Source organism: Erpetoichthys calabaricus, chromosome 18, assembly GCF_900747795.2.
Source record: "Erpetoichthys calabaricus chromosome 18, fErpCal1.3, whole genome shotgun sequence".
NCBI lineage: Eukaryota > Metazoa > Chordata > Cladistia > Polypteriformes > Polypteridae > Erpetoichthys > Erpetoichthys calabaricus.
In genome coordinates this window covers 88,970,339-88,995,706 of record NC_041411.2, presented here as the reverse complement: position 1 = coordinate 88,995,706, position 25,368 = coordinate 88,970,339, and the positions used below count along the sequence as shown (strand labels likewise).

Genomic DNA, 25,368 nt, shown 5'->3' with positions numbered 1-25,368 from the left:
CTAGCTAAGATAAAAGCTACAGTTTTTTCCTTCTTACTTAATTTGAATAACAGTTTCATTGTCTCCCTGAATTGCAGCTTTTGTAAAAGAGTACATTTTTCTGTCTTGGCATGGGTTGTATTTAGCCATTTAATTTCCCATAGACCATTTTTTCTCATTTGTTTATACTCAGGCAATTTCAGATCCTTCAGATAATACAGAATAAGGCTTAAAATGTACCTTGTCCAGTAGAACTATCATTGAACATCCCATTCCATTTTATATTCATGTACACACCTGTAATTTTATTTTATGGAACTAATCTCCAATAAAGTGGCTGTATCTGATGCTGTTGTAATCTGATCATCTGTAGACCCCATGAATCTCAGATGGATTAAGTGGGTTTGATGAAGGATGGGTAAAACATTGATCTTTGCTTTTTTATTCATTGACATTTTTTGTTTTGGTAGCTCTGCTATTTATTTGAATGAAGAACTCTTCAGCTCTTAATTTGGTAGAAAGCCTTTTTTGATTAGGGTAATACAGTAGTCAGATAAATGTCAAGGTTATTGAGTACACTGGTGTCCAAGGACTACTTGTTCAGTAGTGAGAACCAGGAAAGGAGAGATTTCACATAAATAGATTGCAGTCCATACATGCATGCATACATCTTACTGTATTATGTACACATCCCTAACAAGTAGTTTGCCCTCCATTTGTTATGAGAACAGACTTAATTTGCCATAGCATGAACTCTACAAGGTAAGGAACGTGTGGCACAGGGATGCTGGCCTCTGAAGAGTGGCATAGTAGATTAGTGCCATTGATCTACATTAGCTGGTGTAACAGATCTTCTACAGATACCTCATTCCTTCTTATCTGAATTGTTTACTTTAATATCTTGGTTAAACTGTAGCAAAAACCCAAAGGAATAAGCTAGATGCCAGAAGCACTGCCATTTTTAAAAATACAGTAAATATAATTGAACATGGAATGGTGAGGAGCTATCATCAGTAAGTGACATAGCTTATATTAAGGCAACGGTTATTAACAATTATATTTTTGGAGACTTTTGGAGATATTAACCACTGACAACACGTTTCATTATCTGTTTTTGAGCTGGGGTACAGTAATATGTATTTTTATTGGAAATGTTAATAAAATTTGAGATATACAGCATGTACAGTATTTGCTGTTACTATCTATACTTAAATCAACTGTTGATTCATATTGACATAATGTGTTATATGTACTGTAAATGCAGAAAGATGAGCCTTTTAAGTGACAATGGATAATAATCCATTAATAATGATAATAATCAATAATAATTTGTGAATTTCTCCTTGATGTGAATTTCCCCTTGGGATTAATAAAGTATCTATCTATCTATCTATCTATCTATCTATCTATCTATCTATCTATCTATCTATCTATCTATCTATCTATCTATCTAATCATCATTTATCTTTTTTTCAGATCTCTGAATGTGGACCTGTCCTAGGCGTTAAACATGATTTGGCTTTTAGCCATAGTTTATTTTGGTAAGTTATGACTTGTACCTGTCTATATATGCTGAGCTTTCTTATCAAAAGTATTTAGAGCATCAGGATGAGAAAGTCGTTGTGTCTGTAATAAGTACTGTTTATGGGTGTTATTTTGGATTTGTAGCACACATACTTTTTATGTTTATTTTTTATACAAAGGAAAATATGTTTCATTTGGGTTCGGTGGCTGTTTTTTTTTATTTAATTTCAACACAGCTATTAGTTATTCTGATATAATATGAGAACATACTCTGTTACTGTTACAAATTATTTCATTTTTAACTCATATACTTTAAATAGACTTGCAGCAATATGATCATTATTTCCGAAAGGAATTCATCTAGAAGCAACATAGAAATTGCTGAGCCTTGTATCTTTTACTCAGGCATTTGTTAGTATTGCTGAGGTTGTGCCATAAAGCAAATTGCTCCATGGGTGCTGTGCAATGGCTGACCCTGCGCTCTGACCCTCAAAGGTCATGCGAAAAGAAAATTTCCCTTTTGGAGATTAATACAATGTTCCAAATACCAAACATATATACATTCTGATAGCCCAAAGCAATTAAAGGATGCAATCAAAGTGGTGCATATGATATTTTTATCTTGACTTTCAGAAAGTGTTTGATAAGGTCCAACGTGAGAGGTTGGGCATCAAACCTAAAGAGGTGGGCGCCCAGGGTGTAGTAAGTAGATGAGTACAGAGCTGGCTTAGACACAGGAAGCAGAGGGTGATGGTGAGAGGTACCTTATTTGAAACTGATGATGTTAGGAATGGTGTCCCACAGGGTCAGTGCTGTGGCTGCTGCTTTTCTTAAAATATATATGAATGATTTGGATAGGAAGATAAATAACAAGCTGGCTGAGTTTGCAGATGATTCCAAGCTAGATGGATTGACAGATAATGTGGAATCCATTGAATCATTTCAGAAGGACTTGGACATTATACAGGCTTTATCAAATTTGTAGCAGATGAAATTTAATGTAATTAAATGCAGAAAGTAAAAATATTAGATTTGAGTACACAGTGGAAGGTCTGAAAATTGAAGCAGTACTTATGAGAAGAACTTTGGCGTTTTAGTGGACTGCAAAACAGTGTTCAGAAGCCATTAAGAAGGATAACAGAAAGTGAGGTGACATATCATAATGAACAGACTACACATCCAAGGAGGTTGGGCACTGGTGAGGCCTCATGTCAAGTACTGTGTGAAGTTTTGGTCTCCAGGCTATGAAAGCAGCACTAGAAAAAGCACTGACAAGAGCAACTAGGCTGAATATTGGGCTACAGGGGATGAATTATAAGTAAAGATTAAAAGAGCTGAGCCTTTTCAGTTTAAGCAAAATAAGATTAAGAGGAGACTTGACTGAAGTGTTCAAAATTGTGAAAGTGATTAATTAGTACAGTGTGTCAAGACTGTTACTTTAAAATTAGTTCAACAAGAATATGAGAGCACTTGTTAAGGGTAGATTTTGCACAAGCGTTAGGGAATTTTTCTTCACAGGCGCAGTGGCAGCGCTGCTGCCTCGCAGTTAGGAGACCTGGGTTCACTTCCCAGATCCTCCCTGCGTGGAGTTTGTATGTTCTCCCCGCATCTGTGTGGGTTTCCTCCAGGTACTCCGGTTTCCTCCCACAGTCCAAAGACATGCAGGTTAGGTGCATTGGCAATCCTAAATTGTCCCTAGTGTGTGCTTGGTGTGTGGGTTTGTGTGCACGCCCTGAGGTGGGCTGGCGCCCTGCCCAGGATTTGTTCCCTGCCTTGTGCCCTGTGTTGGCTGGGATTGGCTCCAGCAGACCCCCGTGACCCTGTATTTAGGATGTAGCAGGTTGGATAATGGATGGATGAGATAACTGCGGGCATATAGAATAAGCTAGCGTGGTAGACAGGAGGACTTTACGAGATAGGAACGGAGAGCTTTGTTGGGATAAATGGCCTGTTTGCGCCAAAATGTTCTAAGGCTTTAAATAAAATAATAAAAAGAGAAAATAATATTTGAGTCTTCATACGCCGCATAATTATGTATTGATGGGTGAACACTTCCTGAAAGACACAGTTGTCCAAATGGGGTGGGTTTGAGGATACGACTGTAGGTGAATGAAAAGATGGAACTCTGGAGAGGGCAACATACAACTGTCCGTGACTGACAATTGGAGGACCACCGTCGCATGCTCATTCAGCGATTCACATCTGCGACAAACAAACTGTTTTACACGCCGCATACAGCGATTCACATCTGCGACAAACATGCTTCTTCTTAGATGGTCCTGCCACATCCACCCTCGTTCTCGAGGAATACACACTGCCTGCTCATGTACCCGCTCGCAAGAGCAACTCACAGAGACCCGCCCACCAACTCTAAGACCATGGGATACCCCTCGCAAACTGTTTTACACGCTGCATACAGCGATTCACACCCGCGACAAACAAACTGTTTTACATGCTGCATACAGCGATTCACATCCACGACAAACATGCCTCTTCTTAGATGGTCCTGCCGCGTCCACCCTCGTTCTCGAAGCATACACACTGCCTGGTCATGTGCCCTCTTGCAAGAGAAACTGACGGAGACACGCCCACCAACTCTAAGACCATGGCGTGTAAAACAGCTTGCGATGGTGGACGTGGTCGTGCGTCGTAACCGAAAAGAATAATGAAAAGTCAATGTGGCTCAGAGGTGCATGTGAATTGTAACAGAAACAAACGCGAATGATGCCCTGTTTTGTGAGTTGCTGCATCTGAGTTGGTGGGCGTCGCTCTGCGAGTTGTCGTCGTATCCAATGGTCTTAGAGTTGGTGGGTGTGGCTCCGTCCTGCGTGCTCCATGGGTGTCTTGCTCGCTGGTGGCTTAGTGAATTTTATATATATAGACAATAAAAAGAGAAAATAATATTTGAGTCCTCATTCTGTCTTGTTTATAATTTTTATTCAGATAATTCTACTGTAGATACTGTATCTAGAGACAGTCTGAGAAATGTCTGGAGCTGTGAGGCTGCTGTTATGAATCATATTTATCTTTTACTTCTTATGAAAATATCATCATGTTTTATTGGCTATTTTTGCATCCAGTTAAGGTTTTGTATAGTAGAGAATTAATTTTGTCATCGTTTGTGGTAATGAACAGTTATTTAAATTGTCTAAAATTGTTTGTACTGTCTGAGCAGGACTGGCTGGGGGATTGTTCTTGCCTTGTGCCCTGTACTTGCTGGGATAGGCTCCAGCCCCCCACAACCCTGCTCAGGATTAAGCGGTCTTAGAAAATATTATGGTATGGTATTTTGTACTGTCTTTAACGGCATGTTTATTTTTTTACTGGGCACTGACATTGGTTGTGTTCTCATTTTAGTAATGAACTAGCTGGCAATGAACTAGTGACATTATCTACATGACACGTTGTAAAGGTCACCCCTTCATCCCATCGCTATCCAAGATTGCAGATATATTAAAGACTTTTCTTGCGTTTTCTTTGCTTTTCTGGTTGTCCGGTTAAAGAATGCTAGGTTACATTTTTCTGACTTTGATTTTTGGTTTTGATTTGGTTTTGACAACGGTTCAATTTCTCCTCCCAGTTTCAATCTTTGCTCTTCTTTGCTCAATCTTCTGATCCCTTATCTCTTTCCCTTTGCCTTTCACCTTGTAAAGCATCTCAGCAGCAGCACTGACCATTGCAATCACTACTAACGACTGCATATTTTTAAATCCCTTCTTGTTAAACTTTGTATAATTTTTTTTGTCCTTTCACTATAAGCAGTGTTGTAATTAGGAGGTTCTTTTAGGGCACCGGTATTGGCTGAGCATTAAAATTGTGCTGTAAAATGCAAAATAAATTAACTTTGGAGAATAGTTTTAGCTCGGTTGGGCTAATCTTGTTTTGTCCTAGATTTCTTTTCATTTTTTCTTGTTTATCTTTTCCACTTTTCATGGCCAATTTCATTCCAATTTTGGGTAAAAAGGCAGGCTACAAAGGTCATTGCTGATCCATCTAACCTAGGACATCACCTGTTCCAAAGACTTCCCTTTGGTAAACGTCTTTATGCAGTGAAATTTAAATCAACACGTCACCTAAACAGTTTTTTCAATGTTCCAGTTATTCCGATTAATCAGGTCTGAACTTCTATTCAGTATCTATGCAGACCTGCACACTGGTCCTTTTAATCCTACTATCTCTTTATTTTTTCGTATTGCTCTTTTATGATGTATCATATTGTATCATTTTATATTTTATCTTGTTACATGTGCCTGTTGTACAGTATTCTGTGTTGTCCTTGTATATTGCAGCAATACTATCAAGGCAAATTCCTAGTACAAATTAGTGTACTTGGCCAATAAAGTGAATTCTGATTCTGATGGGAAACAATTTTTTTATAGTTCCCCCCTCAGTCTTTAATACTATTTTCATACTATGTTTGCTGTATCATCATAGTCTGTTTTTTTACAATATGTGACAGAATTTAGCAGTTGAAACAGCTAAGTTGAGCAGGTGAAACTTTGAGTACAGAGCCTCTAATGATGTGCACAGTGTCTGTAATGTCAGCAGGAAGCTGAAAGAGATAAACAACACAGACCTGTATGACAATAGGGACATTAGAACATGAGAACAATTGTGGTGAGAACAGGCCATTAGCCTTATTCTTCCTATTGTCTTAGATTGTCCAAAATAGCATCAAGTCGAGGTGAGGATTTCTTTGGACATTTGCAACAGTTATGTGCCATCTGCTGTTTTCTGATGCAAGAGCATGAAAGGCTTCTGTTGTCTAAAGGTTAATTATTATTTAAAGGTAAATGAAGACAGCACTGGAATGGAAAGGCACAGATGAATGCCACACTTATTCACTTGTTGCAGTCTGCAGTTAAAGGACAGCAGATGACACCCAATGTATAGTGTGAGACTTTTAAACTCTTTTGAGACCCTCCCCGACGGGGCAACACACCGAAATGCAGTTGACACGTCTGTTGAGAGCTGCTTGTCCATCACCAATGCAACCGCAGATTCACAGCACCTCGCAGGTTCACAGTGCCACAGAGTCAATGGCAAGCTCATCACCTCCTTGTGCAATATGTTCATTCCCCCGATGGGTGATGTAAGGAACACTATAACTTGACCACTGACCTGGCCCCGGCCCTGCCCATTTGCTGTGTCTTTGTGTAGCAGAGTGGTAGCTCCCACTTGAATAAATAACCTTCCTGTTCCTGTTTCAAGCTGAATAAAGCTGATTTTCCCGAGATCCTTAGACTCAGCCTCATCTTTTGGGTGCAAGGCAGTGTAACAGTTGAGGCTGTTATCGCCCTCTCGAACCCTCAAGTAGTACGCCAAACACCAGGTAAAAGTCCAAGACTTTTTATTATTATGATAATAAAGTGCACTAAGCACCCTCCTCTCCACACTACACATACAAATATGAATAATCAATAATCAAATACAAGTATCACTCCTCCTCTCCCAGACACTTCGCCACCCTTCCTCCCAGTTCAGCTCAGTGTCTGGGCTTTCCCAGAGTCCTTTATACCCCCTGACCCGGAGGTGTTTCTGTTCCATTACCCACAAGTCCTTATTCCTTCCGGGTCAGGGTAAACAGTCCTTTTCTTCAACCTGGAAGTACGTCATCCCTCCTGTTCACGTAACCAGGACGTACTTCCAGGTTATAGGGCACATAAGAGTTCATGAGCCTCCCTACAGCGACTCCCAGTAGTCCCCAAGGTATCCAGCAGGGCTGTGTATAAAAACTACAAAGTCCATGAGGCCCTGCTGGAATTCGGGGCACGTCCATGCTGTCGGGAGAGCTCCTCCTGGCGGCCTGGGGGTGAGGGCCGGAAACTCTCGCCGGCCATCCATCACAGCAGTAACCCACAAGTCACAATAGTAAATACCACCAACAGAGAGCACAAGTAGAGTTATTGAACCTGTATGAATTGCATGTACTTTTTTTGTCTGTGTAACATGCATACTACATGCAGCTGTGGTATCTGCCATATTATTGGCATCCATAATATTCCATCTGAAACAAGACTACCGTGTAAATGGTGTGCCTTTGATGTTGAGTCTTCAGGTCAGTTCTGAAGAACTTCTCTTTGGCCCAATGAAACTGGATTACACAATTATTTGTTGGTAAAAAATGAAAAACAAAAGGAAACAGTTAAGGAAATGTTCCTGCCCCTTCTTTACTGCTGGCAGCAGAACACATTTTCCAGTGTTCTTTATTTCGTATATAAAATGCTAATGTCTGTCTATCTATCACGCAATTACTTGCAAATTAATGGAGCAAGAACCTTGATCTTTGTCTTAAACAAAAGATTATGACCTGATATGTTCTGGAAATTCAAAAAAGTTTAGGTAGCAGAAGTCTTGGTAAAGTGAGCTATGGTTGTGTGTTTATTACGGCAAAGTGATTGTAAAACCAAGTGGCATGACAAAAAATAAATGAAGGACAGCAACATCTGTAATGTGTGGCAACCAAATTGCAGAAGTCAATTATGTAATGAAAGAGAACTATAATAGGAAAAAGAAGAAGAGCAGAGACATCCTTTGAGCATTAAGTCTGAGATGCAGAATCCAAGAACCACAAGTACAAAGACGTGCATGCTAGCACTCGAGAAGATCATCAGATATCTGTTCAGAATTCATAATCAAGTGTAAGTTTTTACATGTGTAAACAACGGGTGGAAAGTTTACAGCTCTTTATGTCTTGCCTCTTGTGGCATCATACACTCTCATCCTAACTCGAGAGGCATTTACTTTACCTTCTGAAACAAGTGCTTATAAATATCCTATTTTTATTAACCATCAAACTTTACTAAACATGCATATAGGATGGCAAAGTGGCCTGTGGTTGTGTGTTTATGGCAAAGCAATCAAAAACCAAGTGATAACTACCGTAATGGCAGGACGAAAAAGAAGAGCAGCAACATCTGCTGAGCATCAAACAAAACCCAGAAGGCACTTAAATGATGAAGAGCAAGAAATAATAAGAAGACAAGACACAAAAACACATTGATAAGCAAAAAGTAATCCAAAATACAGAGTGATTGAGCAGCAGGCAAATACAATGTAGACATGCAAGTCATGGTCCAGGATACAAAATGCAGGAACGAGAGCAAGAAGATCATCAAATACTCAAAACCTCTGACCACATGCAAGTATTGCTTTTATATCCTTAGTTTGTTTGACGAGCAAAACTTAGTAAAGTTAGATCATCGACGTGTTCACTGTGAGCCTGTGTTTTAAATGGTGAAAACCAAAGAAAAGTTCCGCTTGCTCTGTATGAACCACCAGAAGTAATCAGCTTCTTATCTTTAACTTGTTTTTTTATTTGAACTTTATTTTAGGACAGTCAGTCCTTGTGTTTCATTAGTAATTCATAAATTGTTGGTATTTTTTTTTTGTATTAAAACCAAGTTGATAGAAGAGTTTGGCCTGTTTTTGATTAGGACTGACTTTCTTCTTCCTCTCACAGATGCACCACTGAGTTTGTAACTATTCAAATCTGCGTGCTTCCCTGTGTCTACAGGCTGCGGTATTTGCAGTCCTATTGTTAGCTAGCCAGGTTTCCAGCATATGCCAAAAATACACATTAATCGAAGTCACATATGTGCCTCTATTGTTCTTTGTTGTACCTTTAGTCTATGTGGTTGAAAACAATAGCTTGTTCCTAAATACCAATTAGCTGATGGATTCACATTGGATGAGGTCACTGTTTAGGTTGTTGAAAAGATTGCTTTGAAAGTATAAATGATTGATTAAATTAGTTTCATTCAGTAGCATTTCAAAACAGAGTTTTTAATTTTCTAAACCTTTTTAGTCAGACCTACTTGATGTTCATCTTTCCATCCTTTTTTTCAAACCAGCTCATTCCAGTCTTAGTGTCAAAGGGAGCAGGAGGCTATCCCAGGTAGCACTGGGTATCTGCCAGCAGCTAGACTATGCGTATTCATTCATACCTGTTAATTTAAAATGACCCGTTAACCTAACACACAGGGCTTGGAAATGTGGAAGGTACACCGGGGCACGTAATGTGTGAAGAGACTTCATTTAGCCAGAGTCAACTGATAAAAATTACTTTTAAAATTGGCTTTTTTTTCATATGAATGATTACTAAGCCTTAAGATGGACTGACACCATATTAGCAGCTGTTTTTTGAACCAAGTGCTGCCAGCGAGTGTTATTTTTTAAGTACATTACAATACAGTTTATTTTTGTATAGCCCAAAATCACACAGGAAGTGCCGCAATGGACTTTAACAGGCCCTGCCTCTTGACAGCCCCCGAGCCTTGACTCTCTAAGAAGACAAGGAAAAACTCCCAAAAAAAAATGGAAGAAACCTTGGGAAAGGCAGTTCAAAGAGAGACCCCTTTCCAGGTAGGTTGGGCGTGCAGTGGGTGTCAAAAGAAGGGGATCAATACAATACAATACACAGAACAGAACAAATCCTCAATAAAAAATAAAAAAATAAACATTTTTTAGAAGTACGGAGCAGAATTTAACAGTAGATGATATCACATAATAAGATTTGGATAATTTTAGACTCCTAAGAAAGTGAACACTTTCACTTTTGCCATTAATATGGCCAGTTTAACATGTTAGAAAATGTTGAAATATTGTCGCATTCAGGGCAGGCAACGAGGCGATTACCTCATACTGGTGTTCATTTTCTTGATTTGTACATGCCGACACAGAATCAGGGGAGTGGGAGGAAAAGGTTGGGGGATTTATGGCAGTCCTGGTGCAATGCTAGAGAAAAGTCACAAAAATAAAAATTAAGCTTTTTTTTTTAATTTCACGTTTCTGTAAGATCGAATCAAAGTCATACCGCCTAAGTGCAAAATACAGGGCTATTCAAAATCCATCCATCCATCCATTGTCTCCCGCTTATCCGAGGTCGGGTCGCGGGGGCAGCAGCTTGAGCAGAGATGCCCAGACTTCCCTCTCCCCGGCCACTTCTTCTAGCTCTTCCGGGAGAATCCCAAGGCATTCCCAGGCCAGTCGAGAGACATAGTCCCTCCAACGTGTCCTGGGTCTTCCCCGGGGCCTCCTCCCGGTTAGACGTGCCCGGAACACCTCACCATGGAGGCGTCCAGGAGGCATCCTGATCAGATGCCCGAGCCACCTCATCTGACTCCTCTCGATGCGGAGGAGCAGCGGCTCTACTCTGAGCCCCTCCCGGATGATTGAGCTTCTCACCCTATCTTTAAGGGAAAGCCCAGACACCCTGCGGAGGAAACTCATTTCAGCCGCTTGTATTCGCGATCTCGTTCTTTCGGTCACTACCCATAGCTCATGACCATAGGTGAGGGTAGGAACATAGATCGACTGGTAAGGCTCGGCTCCTTTTTCACCACGACAGACCGATGCAGCGCATTACTGCGGATGCCGCACCGATCCGCCTGTCGATCCAGTGTTATCCAGTGATATGCGGAATGTGTTTCTGTCTTATACAGTTTGTTTGAAATAAATTTTTGAAATCTGCTCTTTCATTTTGAATAGCCCTGTATGTTAATCTGTGTTATATGTGGCATTAAAACCAAAATAAGTCTCTAGTACCCCTGTATTTAACTCACCAGTCTGCCAGGTAGCTTGCAGTGCTGACTGCCCCAATATAATGACAAAATTCTATAAAATAATGTAATAGTGTAATGATTATCCCTACCCATTATTCCAGTTTGCAGTATCTTCACTAATTTATGCAAAGAACGCAACATAACCATTGTGGACATTAGGGGGCACTGTTGCCCCTTAAACCCAACAGACAGACACTCTGGACACAAGTTAAAAGCACCACAAAGTATTATTTTAATTATTTAATCTTTCCCGTGCTCCAAAGCACCTCCACCATAACAAACACAATCAAGATACACAATTATTCAATACTCTTCTTCTCCTCCATACCTCCCAGCAAGCTCCGTCAACTACTTCCCAACTCCGGCTCTCTTGCTGGGTTTCCACCAGTCCTTTATATAGTCCTTGACCCAGAAGTGCTTCGGTCCTTCCATCCATGTGACTCATCAGCACTTCCGGGTCAGATGGAGAATTGTATTTTTCTTCAGCCCAGAAGTACATCTGTGCTTTTGTCCACATGACATTGGAGTACTTCCAGGCTATGCACACAGTAGGGACTCCCCAGTGTCCCTGCAGTGTCTCCTGGTGACACCCACAGTACCCAATAGGGCTGTGTTGCTGAACTCCAAGTCCCATAATGCCCTGCGGGCATCTGGGCACCACTGCAGTCCATGGAAGCTACCATCTATTGTCCTGGGAGAGGCAGTGTCCCTGATAAGCTGCCTTCCCCCCATCCTTCCATTACTGGGGTGTCCCGGCTGGGATAAACTGCCAGCCGTCCCTTACACCATTCAAGTAATGTGGTGTCAGTTTTTAGGTGCAACAGCAGCTACAGAGAACTTTTGTTGTGCCACAAGCAAGGGTGTATGTAGAACAGTGTTTTCCAAACTTTTTTCTGTGGTGGCACACTTTTTGTAACCCAAAAAACTCACGGCACACCACGATTCGACCAACTACAAGAACATTAAATATCGTACACGTGGCTGAACTGTCTGAAGGGTCTTGACTAACAGAGATGCCATCAGAAAATCAGTTTGGAGACTGGTGCTCACAGACACAGCACTTAGTGAATACTTGTATGCCCACTGTCCTTCAGCTTTGCAAGAGTCACTGGTGAATGTACACCCTGGTTCCCCAACATGTCTCATGGCTGCTACAGTGCTCTCTAAGTGCTGTTCCTGCAAAAACAGCAATCACGGAGCTGCTTCTGTGTTGGCTTGTCCAGATAGTCTCCTCCTTCTCAGACACGTCTCAATCACCTGAGGAGTGGGTTTCTCTCAGGTCAGGACCCAGGGACACTACACTGTTATTTCCACAGCACACCAGTTGAAAAACACTTGTGTAGAGTATTATTATCGAGTCATTGATGATGATGAACATTTGTGGATGGTATTTGCACAGTTTTAACACACTTTTAATGTATGCCCATTTTGGGGATGCTTATACTTTCAATTAAATGAGTCTTTGGCAGTGCATTCAAAATCTAAAGTCGTTTTGATTGTTTAGTTTTACTTTGGCACGTCTGTGTTTTATACACTATGCCAATTTGAGAATTAACACAAGATCTTTTTTGTTGTTCTTTTTGTAGGTGCTTATAATATTTTGGCCTCGATTTCTTATTGCCTTCTTTTCAACGTACCTTTTAGGAAGGCATTCCAATTCAGGTTGTACTTGCTCAAGTGGTATTAAGTCCAGATTTAAAATCATTGTTTAAGTTTAAGTTCTGCCATTAAATGTTTTAAAATTCCTTTTTGTTCTGTCTACATTATTTTTGTGATTCAGTGTGCATTTACTTCCTGATTTATGTACTTATTTTATGACTGTATGTTTCAATGTTAGACGTGAGTAATCTCAATTAATTGCATACAAAGATATACTGTAACTAGTTAATTTTTTTAATCGATTCCTAGCCCTACTTTTATGTGATTATTTACTAATTATCCTATCTATCACAACATAACATGCCCATATTATGGAGTAGGTGTGTAAATTATGGAAATTACATCTAAATAAGAAATAGCAAAATGTTCTGCTCTGCATATACAATACTGTATATGTACTCCTATTGTATGGTTTGCATTAATGTCGGTCTTTTGAATTAGCTGCTTATATCAAATTCATATTCAAAGAACATGTTATGTAACAGGCCATCTGCTTCATTTTTTGTTTTTTTGACCCAACCAGTGCTCTGTTTTTGTAGCTCTCTTAAATCTCACAAATACATTTGAGTTTCTCATGGCAAGCGCAATAACAGGCTTTAGTGTAAATTAGTCTTTTTTGATTGGGTAATTATTCTTATTGGTGTCTGTTGGTCACAGGATAGGCTGCACCCCTCAGTGATCCCATAACAGAAAATGTGGTGTGATGGATGGCCGGGGCCCATGCCTGGCCGGGACGCCCCTGCAACATATGTACCGGGTGACAAGGATGGGAAACCCAGTATCTCCCCCTGGACGCAAGATGGCAGCCTCCCTGGGTTGCAGCGGTGCCTCGGACTCCCCCAGGGCTTCATGGGGGTTGGAGTTCTGCAGGCGCAGCCAGTGGGTGCTGCAGCAGGAGCTGCTGGCCCCTTTTGGGCACTTGTTTCGCCACACCCGGAAGTGCAGCCGGACGTCAGCAATCAAGCACCTGGAGCACTTCCGGGTACCCAATAAAAGGAGTCAGTGACCACCACTCAGTGGCCAGAGTCGGGTGGAGGAGGACAAGTTTGCCTGGGAGGAGTGGTACTGCAAGAGAGAAAGGAGTGTTGTGTTTGTCATTTCAGTTTGTGCTTGGGACTGTGTTTTGGCTGGGGGGATTACGGGGAAGACGTGCCCTCCAGCTGAAGAAAATAAAAGTTTTATTTTTATACGTGCCTCTCGTGTCCAATCTGTGTCGGGTCAGGAGCTTATATAGCGCCTTATTACAGTGGGTTCAGACACTTGTTGGATTCTGACTGGCAGAATATCTATGAACACTGAAGGTCTCTTTTAAATGGGCCAATCCAATAAGGCAATTTTCTGACATTTTGAGTAGTAGGGTCTGACTTATCTATACTGCGTGTTATAGGCCGGGTGAGTTTTACTCGCCTTCTATTAGTCCTCCATGTCCTCTCTCTTACTTTGGTGCTCTTACAGAATTTATTTCCCAGACGCCCACCTCATATGAAAGGTTAACTGCCCCCATAAGCCCCTGTGTGTCTTACAGATACACTGCGTTGCTGCTGATGTGGCTTTCTCATACTCCTCTCTGTCTCTGATCCAGTCCCATGTCCTTTGCTAACTTGTTGAAACTTACATTTAGATAAAGATGATCTTCCAAGAAGAGCTTTTATTGGCACTGCTGCTGCTTTTAACTTTGATTAATGACACAATTTAAAATAATGAATTATAACTGTGAATGAACAATCCCTATGTGTAATTGAGTTGTGTGGAGCTCTGTGTTTTCAGTTACTTAATACAAATATTTAAATACATTTTTCTCTGGACCTAAAGTGCGCTAATCCTTTGAAAGCTAGATTACCAGATCTCATGATTCAGGTTGGAAAAATGAAGTTGTCTGGGCTGGGCCATCAGCAGTACACAGAAAAGTCTTTTCCGTTGTGGATACTAGCATCCTTCCTGACTAGTCTGTGTTTTCTGGAAACAGGTGGGCAGGTGCAATGTGGTGTCAACAGACGATTCTTTTATCAGCTGTCTTCATGGGATTTGTATTCATTAGAGGGGAATGAATAAACAGTGCATTCAGTGTAAGCGAGTAGCAGATATGAATGAAGTGAGCAAGATGATGAACTGACCAAGTTAAGTTCAGTGTTCATTCTTTATTTTAAAATTTGAGTTATTTCAGTTTACCCAAATAATTCCATTTAGTTCAATTTATTTGATTTTAATGTATTATTATAAAGCACCCTCCCGCTTACAAGTCCTATGTTGTATACACTAATTATAAATGTAGTTTGTAAATAATGAGTCTTCCATTTTGATATACTGTACAGCACTTGTAAGGCTAACAGAACCTGTCAAATATCAATAGGCTGAGCTTTCTAGAGTTTGTTGGCCCTAACATAATAGATTGTTTAAAGTATAAAAAGCTCACCAATGATCCCATCATTAAAAGTAACCACAAAAGCAATTAAGATTTTCTCCTTTATGGTGTAATTTCTTAAAATGAATAAATACAAATTGCCCAGCCAAAAATCCAAAAGTAAACTGCACTCAATTAAATTAAGTGTATTTAAAACAAAATTGCTAAGAAAGCTGCAAACATTATTAAATGCAAATATTGCTTAATTAGCAAATTGTTACAAAATTTTTAATTATTATTTTATATGCTATGCACCATTATTATAAATTATGCCTTAGCATAGTTGAATAGGTTATAGAGATGGTGGCAACAAAAGAAGAGAAAATGAAAATGTACTGTAAGGGTGACATGCATACATATAAATACATACATACTTATACATACATAAATATATATATATATAATACATATATATATATATGTACATATACAGTATATATATATATATATATATATACTGTGGTATATGGCCAGCCGTTCATCCCAGCCAATACCCCTACGCCGCCAGATGGAGCCCTCCCTGCAACATGGAGGTGCCCCGAATTCCAGCAGGGCATCATGGACCTTGGAGTTTTTCTTCACAGCCCTGCTGCATACCATGGGGGCCGCCAGGGGACGCTGCATGTATGCTCAAGGACTTTTTCCTATAACCCGGAAGTACGTCCTAGTCATAGGGACATAGGAAATGACATACTTCCGGGATGAAGAAAAGGAGTTTTCACCCGACCCGGAAGTGTTATAAAGTCACATGGACTGAGGGACAGAAACACTTCCGGGTCAAAGACTATAAAGGATTATGGGAAACCTCAGCGAACTGAGCCGAGTTGAGAGGAAGGGTGACTGAGCTGCTGGGAGTGGAGAATTGGTTATTGTTGATTGTATTGATTTATTATTGGAGTATTGAGGAGTGGAGGGTGCTTTGTGCACATTTATTTCAATAAATTTAGTTATTGGACTTTTTATTTGGTGTCTGGCATCTGGTCTGAGGGTTCAAGGCGACGACAACGCCCCCTATCTGTCACAATACATACATATATCCATCCATCCATCCATTTTCCAACCCGCTGAATCCGAACACAGGGGCACGGGGGTCTGCTGGAGCCAATCCCAGCCAACACAGGGCACAAGGCAGGAAACAATCCTGGGCAGGGTGCCAACCCACCGCAGGACACACACAAACACACCCACACACCAAGCACACACTAGGGCCAATTTAGAATCACCAATCCACCTAACCTGCATGGCTTTGGACTGTGGGAGGAAACCGGAGCACCCGGAGGAAACCCACGCAGACACGGGGAGAACATGCAAACTCCACGCAGGGAGGACCCGGGAAGCGAACCCAGGTCCTCAGGTCTCCCAACTGCGAGGCAGCAGCGCTACCCACTGCGCCACCATGCCGCCCACATATATATATATATATATATATATATATATATATATATATATATATATATATATATATTGTATATATATACAAACATAAGGTATGTAATATTAGATTGATTGTTTATTAGCAGTATGTGTCAACTATGAAAGAGGTCTGACAGTTAGCACATTGGTATGTTAGTTTTCAAAGCAACATGAGCAACTGAAAGAGTTTTGCATAGCTGGTACCCCAATTGCAGGTGCAGCGGATACAAAAACGGCAAAATTATTTAATGTGTCAAGAGAAACAACCTCAAAAAATGATGACAACATATACCAAATACAGACATTTTACATCAGCAAAGAGAAACAGTGATTGAGAGTCAAAGCTCGTATAAATAGACAATTCACATTATACTGGAATTGCTAAATTTCTTGAAATTAAAACATCAGAAATTACCATAGAATTCAAGCAGTTCATCTGTGGCCCAGTCTGATAGAATTTCCATTCGAAAAGTGTTTGTAACTAATGCCATCACGCAAACACCATTAGATAGATAGATAGATAGATAGATAGATAGATAGATAGATAGATAGATAGATAGATAGATAGATAGATAGATAGATAGATAGATAGATAGATAGATAGATAGATAGATAGATAGATAGATAGATAGATAGATAGATAGATAGATAGATAGATAGATAGATAGATAGATAGATAGATAGATAGATAGATAGATAGATAGATACTTTATTTATCCCAATGGGAAATTCACATTCTTCAGCAGCAGCATACTGATACAATAAATAATATTAAATTAAAGAATGATAATAATGCAGGTGAAAAACAGACAATAACTATGTATAATGTTAAATGTTAACGTTTACCCCCCCCGGATGGAATTAAAGAGTCGCATAGTTTGGGGGAGGAACGATCTCCTCAATCTGTCAGTGGACCAGGACAGTGACAGCAGTCTGTCGCTGAAGCTGCTCTTCTGTCTGGAGATGATACTATTAAGTGGATGCAGTGGATTCTCCATAATTGATAGGAGCCTGCTGAGCGCCCTTCGCTCTGCCACAGATGTTAAACTGTCTAGCTCCATGCCAACAATAGAGCTTGCCTTCCTCACCAGTTTGTCCAGACGTGAGGCGTCTTTCCTCTTAATGCTGCCTCCCCAGAACACCACTGCGTAGAAGAGGGCGCTCGCCACAACTGTCTGATAGAACATCTGCAGCATCTTATTGCAGATGTTGAAGGACGCCAGCCTTCTAAGGTAGTATAACCGGCTTTGTCCTTTCTTGCACAGCGCATCAGTATTGGCAGTCCAGTCTAATATATCATCCAGCTGCACTCCCAGATATTTATAGGTCTGCACCATCTGCACACAGTCACCTTTGATGATCACTGGGTCTATGAGGGGTCTGGGCCTCCTAAAATCCACCACCAGCTCTTTGGTTTTGCTGGTGTTCAGGTGTAGGTGGTTTGAGTCGCACCATTTAACAAAGTCCTTGATTAGGTCCCTATACTCCTCCTCCAGCCCATTCCTGATGCAGCCCACAATAGCAGTGTCATCAGCGAACTTTTGCACATGGCAGGACTCCGAGTTGTATTGGAAGTCTGATGTATATAGGCTGAACAGGACCGGAGAAAGTACAGTCCCCTGCAGCGCTCCTGTGTTGCTGACCACAATGTCAGACGTGCAATTCCCAAGACGCACATACTGAGGTCTGTCTTTAAGATAGTCCACGATCCATGCCACTAGGTATGAATCTAATCCCATCTCTGTCAGCTTGTCCCTAAGGAGCAGAGGTTGGATTGTGTTGAAGGCGCTAGAGAAGTCTAGAAACATAATTCTTACAGCACCACTGCCTCTGTCCAAGTGAGAGAGGGATCGGTGTAGCATATAGATGATGGCATCCTCTGCTCCCACCTTCTCCTGATATGCAAACTGCAGAGGGTCAAGGGCGTGTTGAACCTGTGGCCTAAGGTGGTGAAGCAGCAGCCTCTCCATGGTCTTCATCACATATGATGTCAGAGCAACAGGCCGAAAGTCATTCAGCTCACTAGGACTTGATACCTTTGGGACTGGGGTGATGCAAGATGTTTTCCAAAGCCTCGGGACTCTCCCCTGTTCCAGGCTCAGGTTGAAGATGCGCTGTAGAGGACCCCCCAGCTCCGATGCACAGACCTTCAGCAGTCGTGGCGATACTCCATCTGGACCTGCTGCTTTGCTGGCACGAAGTCTCCTCAGCTCTCTGCTCACTTGCGCTGTTGTAATTATGGGTGGGGATGTCTTTCTTATGCTGGTATCAGAAGAAGGATGTGTGGAGGGTGCAATACTCTGAGGTGAGTGTGAGAGTGGGTTAGGGTTGTCAAACCTGTTAAAGAAGTTGTTCATTTGGTTTGCTCTCTTCACGTCTCTCTCAATGGTGGTACCCCGCTTCGAGCTGCAGCCAGTGATTATTTTCATCCCATCCCACACTTCCTTCATGCTGTTATTCTGCAACTTCTGCTCCAGCTTTCTCCTGTACTGCTCCTTCGCCGCCCTGAGCTGGACTCGGAGTTCCTTCTGCACGCGCTTGAGCTCATGCTGATCACCGTCTTTAAAAGCCCTTTTCTTCTGGTTCAAAAGGCCCTTGATGTCACTTGTAATCCATGGCTTGTTGTTAGCATAGCAGCGTACTGTTCTTACTGGAACTACAATGTCCATACAGAAGTTGATGTAGTCAGTAGTGCAGTCAACATCTTCCTCAATGTTCTCACTATGAGATCCCTGCAGGATATCCCAGTCTGTAGTTCCAAAACATTCTCTCAGAGTATTCTCAGCCTCCGGAGTCCATTTCCTGAATGATCGTGTGGTTACAGGTAGGACTCTCACTTTTGGTTTATAGTGAGGCTGAAGCAGAACCAGGTTATGATCTGCTTTCCCAAGCGCAGGCACCGGGGTGGCGCTGTATGCGTCTTTAACGTTTGCATACAGTAAATCAATAGTCTTATTTCCCCGGGTGTTACAGTCCACATACTGGGAGAATGCAGGTAATGTTTTGTCCAGTGTCACATGGTTAAAGTCTCCAGCGATTAGCACAAGCGCCTCAGGGTGCTGCGTTTGTAACTTAGCAACAGCAGAATGGATGATGTCACTTGCTGACTCCTCGTTCGCCCGAGGAGGGATGTACACGATGACAACAATGACGTGTCCAAACTCTCTGGGCAAGTAGTAGGGACGTAAACTTACGGCCAACAGTTCGATATCCCTGCAGCAAGTGGAGATTTTGACATTAACATGTCCAGAGTTACACCACCGTGTATTAACATAGAGAGCGAGTCCTCCTCCTTTGTGCTTACCACAGGTACTTGCATCTCTGTCCGCTCTAACTGTGCTAAACCCGGGTAGCTCCACATTGGCATCTGGGATGGTGTTAGTTAGCCAGGTTTCGCAAAAACACAACAAACTGCATTCTCTGTAGGTCCTTACATTTTTCACCAGCGCAGCCAGTTCGTCGATCTTATTTGAGATTGAGTTTACATTCCCCAGAATCACAGAAGGCACCGAAGGCTTGAAACGCCACTTTCTCGCAAGCCGCTTCATTTTTAGCTTAGTGCCGGCTCTGCTCCCACGATACCGCCTTCTTACCTCGTCAGGTAAATATGGAACCACACCGGCACTGGCATTTGTTCTCAGCGCTCGAAGTTGAGTACTTGAATTGTACTTGGGTGTTAGGAGCACAAAATCTGAAACCCTCAACAATTAAAATAATGAAATGTTCTGATGAGTCAGCTTTCATCATATTCCCTGTCTGAATGTGTTTATATCTGGAGAAAGCCAATGATGTCTTCAACTGACAATGTCTGTTGCCAACTGTTAAACATGGCAGGGAAACCCATAGTGGTATGAATATAGGAATCGTTAGGTCCAATGATTGTTCTGCATAGCCATATAATGGCAAAAGAATATGAGACAATTTTACTGAACCAGGTGCATCTGATATTGCAAGAGCTTCCTTCACAATGTTCCTCTGTTCCCATCATAATAATAGTGCCACAAAGCATATTGCTAAACAAATTCAAGAGTGGTTTCATGAACACCAAGATGAACTCAGACATCTTCCATGGCCTCCCCAATTGCCAAATCTAAATATCATTGAACCCATATGGGAACTTCAGGAGCACAGAGTGCACAATAGATTTTTGCTTTCTTCAGCCCTCAAAGAAGTGGACTCTGGCTTTTCTTCTTGAATAATGGGGCAGTAATCCCACTACATACAGCCCAGGACTTGTATGACAGCATTCCAAGAAGGCCTAAAGCTGTTTAAGGGACAGGGTGGCCTTACTCCTTATTAGGTTCTTCATGTTACATTAATATATAGTTAGGTGTTTCTGTTATTTTGTCCCTCCCTCGTATGCATGAATGTACTCTGCAGTGTGGTCCTGTCTCATCCAAAGGCAGACTGATTACCACCTTCAACTAGTTGCTGGTAGGAAGCTGTGCAGCTCCTTATGACCCTGACTCAAGGAAAATCTGCTAGATACAATATTATATTCTATGAATCTATTTTAATCCTATAATGAATTCTGTTGTTTCCAGTATATAATTATCATTCATAAGCTGTATTGAGTCTGGTTGCCAGGCATGCTGATGATCTAAACTTACCAATGAGGAGGAATAAAGCACAAGTAATAACCAAAAACAGGTATATTCCCAAACTTGAGAATGGAGCCAGATTTTCCATTAATTTCGATTCCACATTGAGAATTAATTCCTTGTATAAATAAATATCCATTCAAGCATTACATACAACCAAAAGAATTTGCCTTCAGGTTTAGTATACATACCATTGTTATATGCTAGTTGGGGCATGAAAAGATAGTGAAGTCATTATTAAATTTGTGATAGGTTTGGAAAAGTATGGCAATGTTGTTTTGAGTTACACCAGGACACAGGAGACAAGTGTTTGAGGAGTTATAGTTTTTGGCTTCTCTTTCAATAACATTTAAGATATTAAAGCATACTGTACAGTAGAATTTCTTACCTTCCTGTTCTTTCTTTGTCTTTGTGAATTACAACATAAACTGCTGCTTTGAAACGTTATTGTCTCCAATAAATATATTGAGTCAGATTAGTCAATGAGCGTGAAAAGGGTAGGAACAACTTTTTATGTTTTAGTAACTTACATCTTTCTTAGCTATATTTTATGTTGTGTGTTTTACACCAGAAAATATTAATTTTGTTCAGGTGAATGGTAAAATATTCCAGGCAACATCTTTTCTATGGTATACATAATTACAAAATGTCTTTGCACTCTTTCCCCTCCTTTATTTCATTTCATTTTACATTTACATTTACATTGACTTATTTGGTGACTTACAACATATATAGTATACAGTATTTTAATATTACAGTATATCTTGCCCTGTAATGGACTAACAAGGTTGTTTCCTGCCACACCTGATGAAGACCACAAGGACTGGCTTTGCTAGCCATAGTACAGTTGTATATTTCAGAAGCTTCAACATAAGAGTTTATGTCATTATTTATAGCAGACCACAAAAAACATCTGATCATTAATATGGAAGTTCTCAAGATCCAAGGTTGTTCTACAATGAATCATGCCCCTAAAACTGGTTTGGGCATGGTCTCTGACACTTCTGGAAAGCAATTTGGAATTGTTCCTTTAATTGAGTCTTCTTTGTCTGCGTTTTGTGATCACTGAAAATGGTAGCTATACAGTATTCCTCAGTAATAATAATTACTGGATCTGTTGTTCTCAGACATCAATTTTGTTTGTTTCACCAGATTCATGAGGTTAAATCTCCTAAGAAAAATGACCATCTGACTTGAAAATAACTTAACCATTTGGCAGATTTTAGGCAAGTTACATTGTTTGTCCATGTTTGTCATAAAGGGGTAAACCGCTCCATCATGTCAGTGCTGCCATTCTTTCAGGCTAATTTTGTAGTTATCAAATCTCTGTTTACCACATCATCATATTGCTTTGCCTGTGACAGTTTTCTAGACTTTCATTAATATACCCTGTTGTTTTTAGGTTAACAGATTTCTCATAAAGGTCTTAGTATGGATCATCAATGTCTAGTCAAATTTGGATTAGAAAACCTCAAATCCGGTTTTCTAATAAAACACTAAGGTCTGTGTGTTCAGTTCCTCTGAGCAATCTGATTGGTCAGTTTGGCTTTCATGACGTGATCAAAAGAGGAAGTGCGAGAGTGAATCATATGAACAGGAGTAAAGCCATATGAGGCATGCTCAGTCACCTTCAAAAGCAGCAAGTATAAAACCAGACCGGAGGTGAGAAAGGTGCCTCGCAAATAATGGGAACATGAGATGAAGCACCAGTATAGCGACATTAGAAACAGTGTAAGATGCATGCTGTCAGAGTAGAGTATCCTTCAAAGACTTAAAGTATAAAACCAGATAGAAGGCAACAAAGGGACCTCAAAAATAGTGAAAGTCTAAAAAGCAGCCTAATGAAGGACACGGTCAAGAGATTGAGCACTGGTGAAAAGACTTTCACACACTTGTGAATACGAAGGAAAGGCACTGAAGGCGCACATAGAATTAGAGACAGCAAATAATTTTTAATTATTCTATTAGCTGTCTTCTTCGACAGGTACTGTGGCTAGTTACATAGAAATGAGAAGGAGTAATTAGAATGGTGAGTTAACTATCAGAATTGTAATAATTGCCTGACTGCTTAGACTTCAACTTGTTAATCAGTAGGCAAACTGTCTGTAATGAGTTGTTGCATATCGATTTCCAGTTCCAAGCTTCAGTCGCATGGTAAACAGGCAGAGTCAGTTTTATACATTTGTAGCAGGGCTACGTATAATGTGAATTTTATTTGTTCAATGTTTATAAGTTTTGTCTTTGTCTGACCTTTTCATTACATGTGTATAAATACTGTATATACAGTATATATACTGTATATATATATATATATATATATATACTAGCAAAATACCTGCGCTTCGCAGCGGAGAAGTAGTGCGTTAAAGAGGTTATGTAACGATATATATACATAAACATATATACATATATATACATAACTACATATACACATATCTGCATATACATATATATATACATATACAAATTTACATATCTACATATATATATATATATATATATATATATATATATATATATATATATATATATATATATACATATAAATATAGACATACATATATACATACATACATACATTCACACACATATATATATATATATATATATATATATATATATATATATATATATATATATATATATATATATATATACTGTATATATACATATCTACTTATTGGCTCCTGTATTTAGGATATAGCAGGTTGGATAATGGATGAATGGACATCTGTATGCATAGCCCCATTTGCCCGTTTTCATTTTTTTTCTTTCTTCAGTAATATTTCAGTAAACCCGGAGCTTGTCAGTTCAAATCCTGGTACTGACACCACTGTGTGACCCTGAGGAAGTCACTTCACCTGCCTGTGCTGCAAAAAACAAAAGTAATGTAACAAATTGTACCTCAGATGTTGCAAGTTGCTGGAATAAAGGCATAAGTAAAATAGATAAATATGTATTATACACATAGGAACTATTAATTTATTTTCAGTTAAGTCATCTGCAGCAAACCTTTATAAATGAGGGTTTCTCCTTTTTAGATAGTGCAAACTGTTTCTTCTTCATTGACGTTTTCTCTTGGAGAGCTTTTTTCATTTCATTGAAAATTAAAGCAGCAGCTGCCAAAATATGTAGCTTTCTTATTAATTTTTCAACATTGTGTAAAATAAATTTATAAAGTAACATAAAAGGTTGAAATACTGGTTATCCTTTTACACTAAAATATTACTAAAGAGATACAAAAAAAGTAAAATGCATATGTTATTTTTCTTTAAGGAGATTAAATATTACTGAAGAAAGAAAAAAAAAACTAAAAATACTGTGTAAGCATACATATTAACACATGTGCAATTAAACGTGTGCATTTACAGGGTGATTTCTCAGGCTTAAAAGCTCGCCTTTTATTAAAAAGAGATGCAAAGAGTACGCGACACGTCTTTCCCCCTTATTCTTGGCTCATCAGGCATACACACTCACTGCACTCGCTTACGGTAATCGAACCTCGGACTTCAGCGCTAGACAGGCTTCGCAGCGGTGAAGTATTGCTTTTAAATTTTAATTAAGAAGAAAAGAAAACCTTTTTAAATTAAGTCTTAAAAAGAGGTGTAAAGATATTGACAATAAGCTACGCAAACCCACCAAGAAATGCAATCGTTTAAATCAAGGCGCGAGTCGAAAAACACCATCCCATAATATTAGTTAACGATTAACACATTTCTATATGTATTGTAAGCATACAATACAACTGATAATATGTTGCACTTATTTATCTGGTGTACCGACATTTTTGCGCGTTTAACGTCTGAAATCTAATGTGGTTTGTGCCCTTCAGAATGAAAACAGTTTGCATTTACCTTTTTAATAAAAGGCGAGCTTTTAAGCCTGAGAAATCACCCCGTAAATGCACACGTTTAATTGTACACGTGTTAATATGTATGCTTACACAGTATTAAAAGACACTCAACAACGTCATTTACCTTTGTTCCCGCGTTTGATAAAAGGCGAGCTTTTAAGCCTGAGAAATCACCCCGTAAATGCACACGTTTAATTACACATGTGGTAATATGTATGCTTACACAGTATTAAAAGACACTCCAAAATTAACGTCATTTACCTTCGTTCCCGCGTTTGACTCGTGCTGTAAATCTCTTCCTTGTTTTTAGTTCACGTGATTACGTAGGAGGCGTGATGACGCGATACGTGACTCCGCCTCCTCCATTAGAGTATA

General features: G+C 40.0%; 1 protein-coding gene across 1 annotated transcript in view; it reads left to right on the top strand.

Moving 5' to 3' along the window:
• The window catches only part of lamb2l (laminin, beta 2-like), a 168,664-nt gene that overhangs the window by 41,296 nt on the left and 102,000 nt on the right, over positions 1-25,368 (top strand). Inside the window, exon 2 of the mRNA XM_028825429.2 lies at positions 1,456-1,520. Within this exon, the coding sequence (XP_028681262.2) occupies positions 1,490-1,520 (31 nt within the window). The 5' untranslated portion in view covers positions 1,456-1,489. The remainder of the gene's footprint in view (positions 1-1,455; positions 1,521-25,368) is intronic.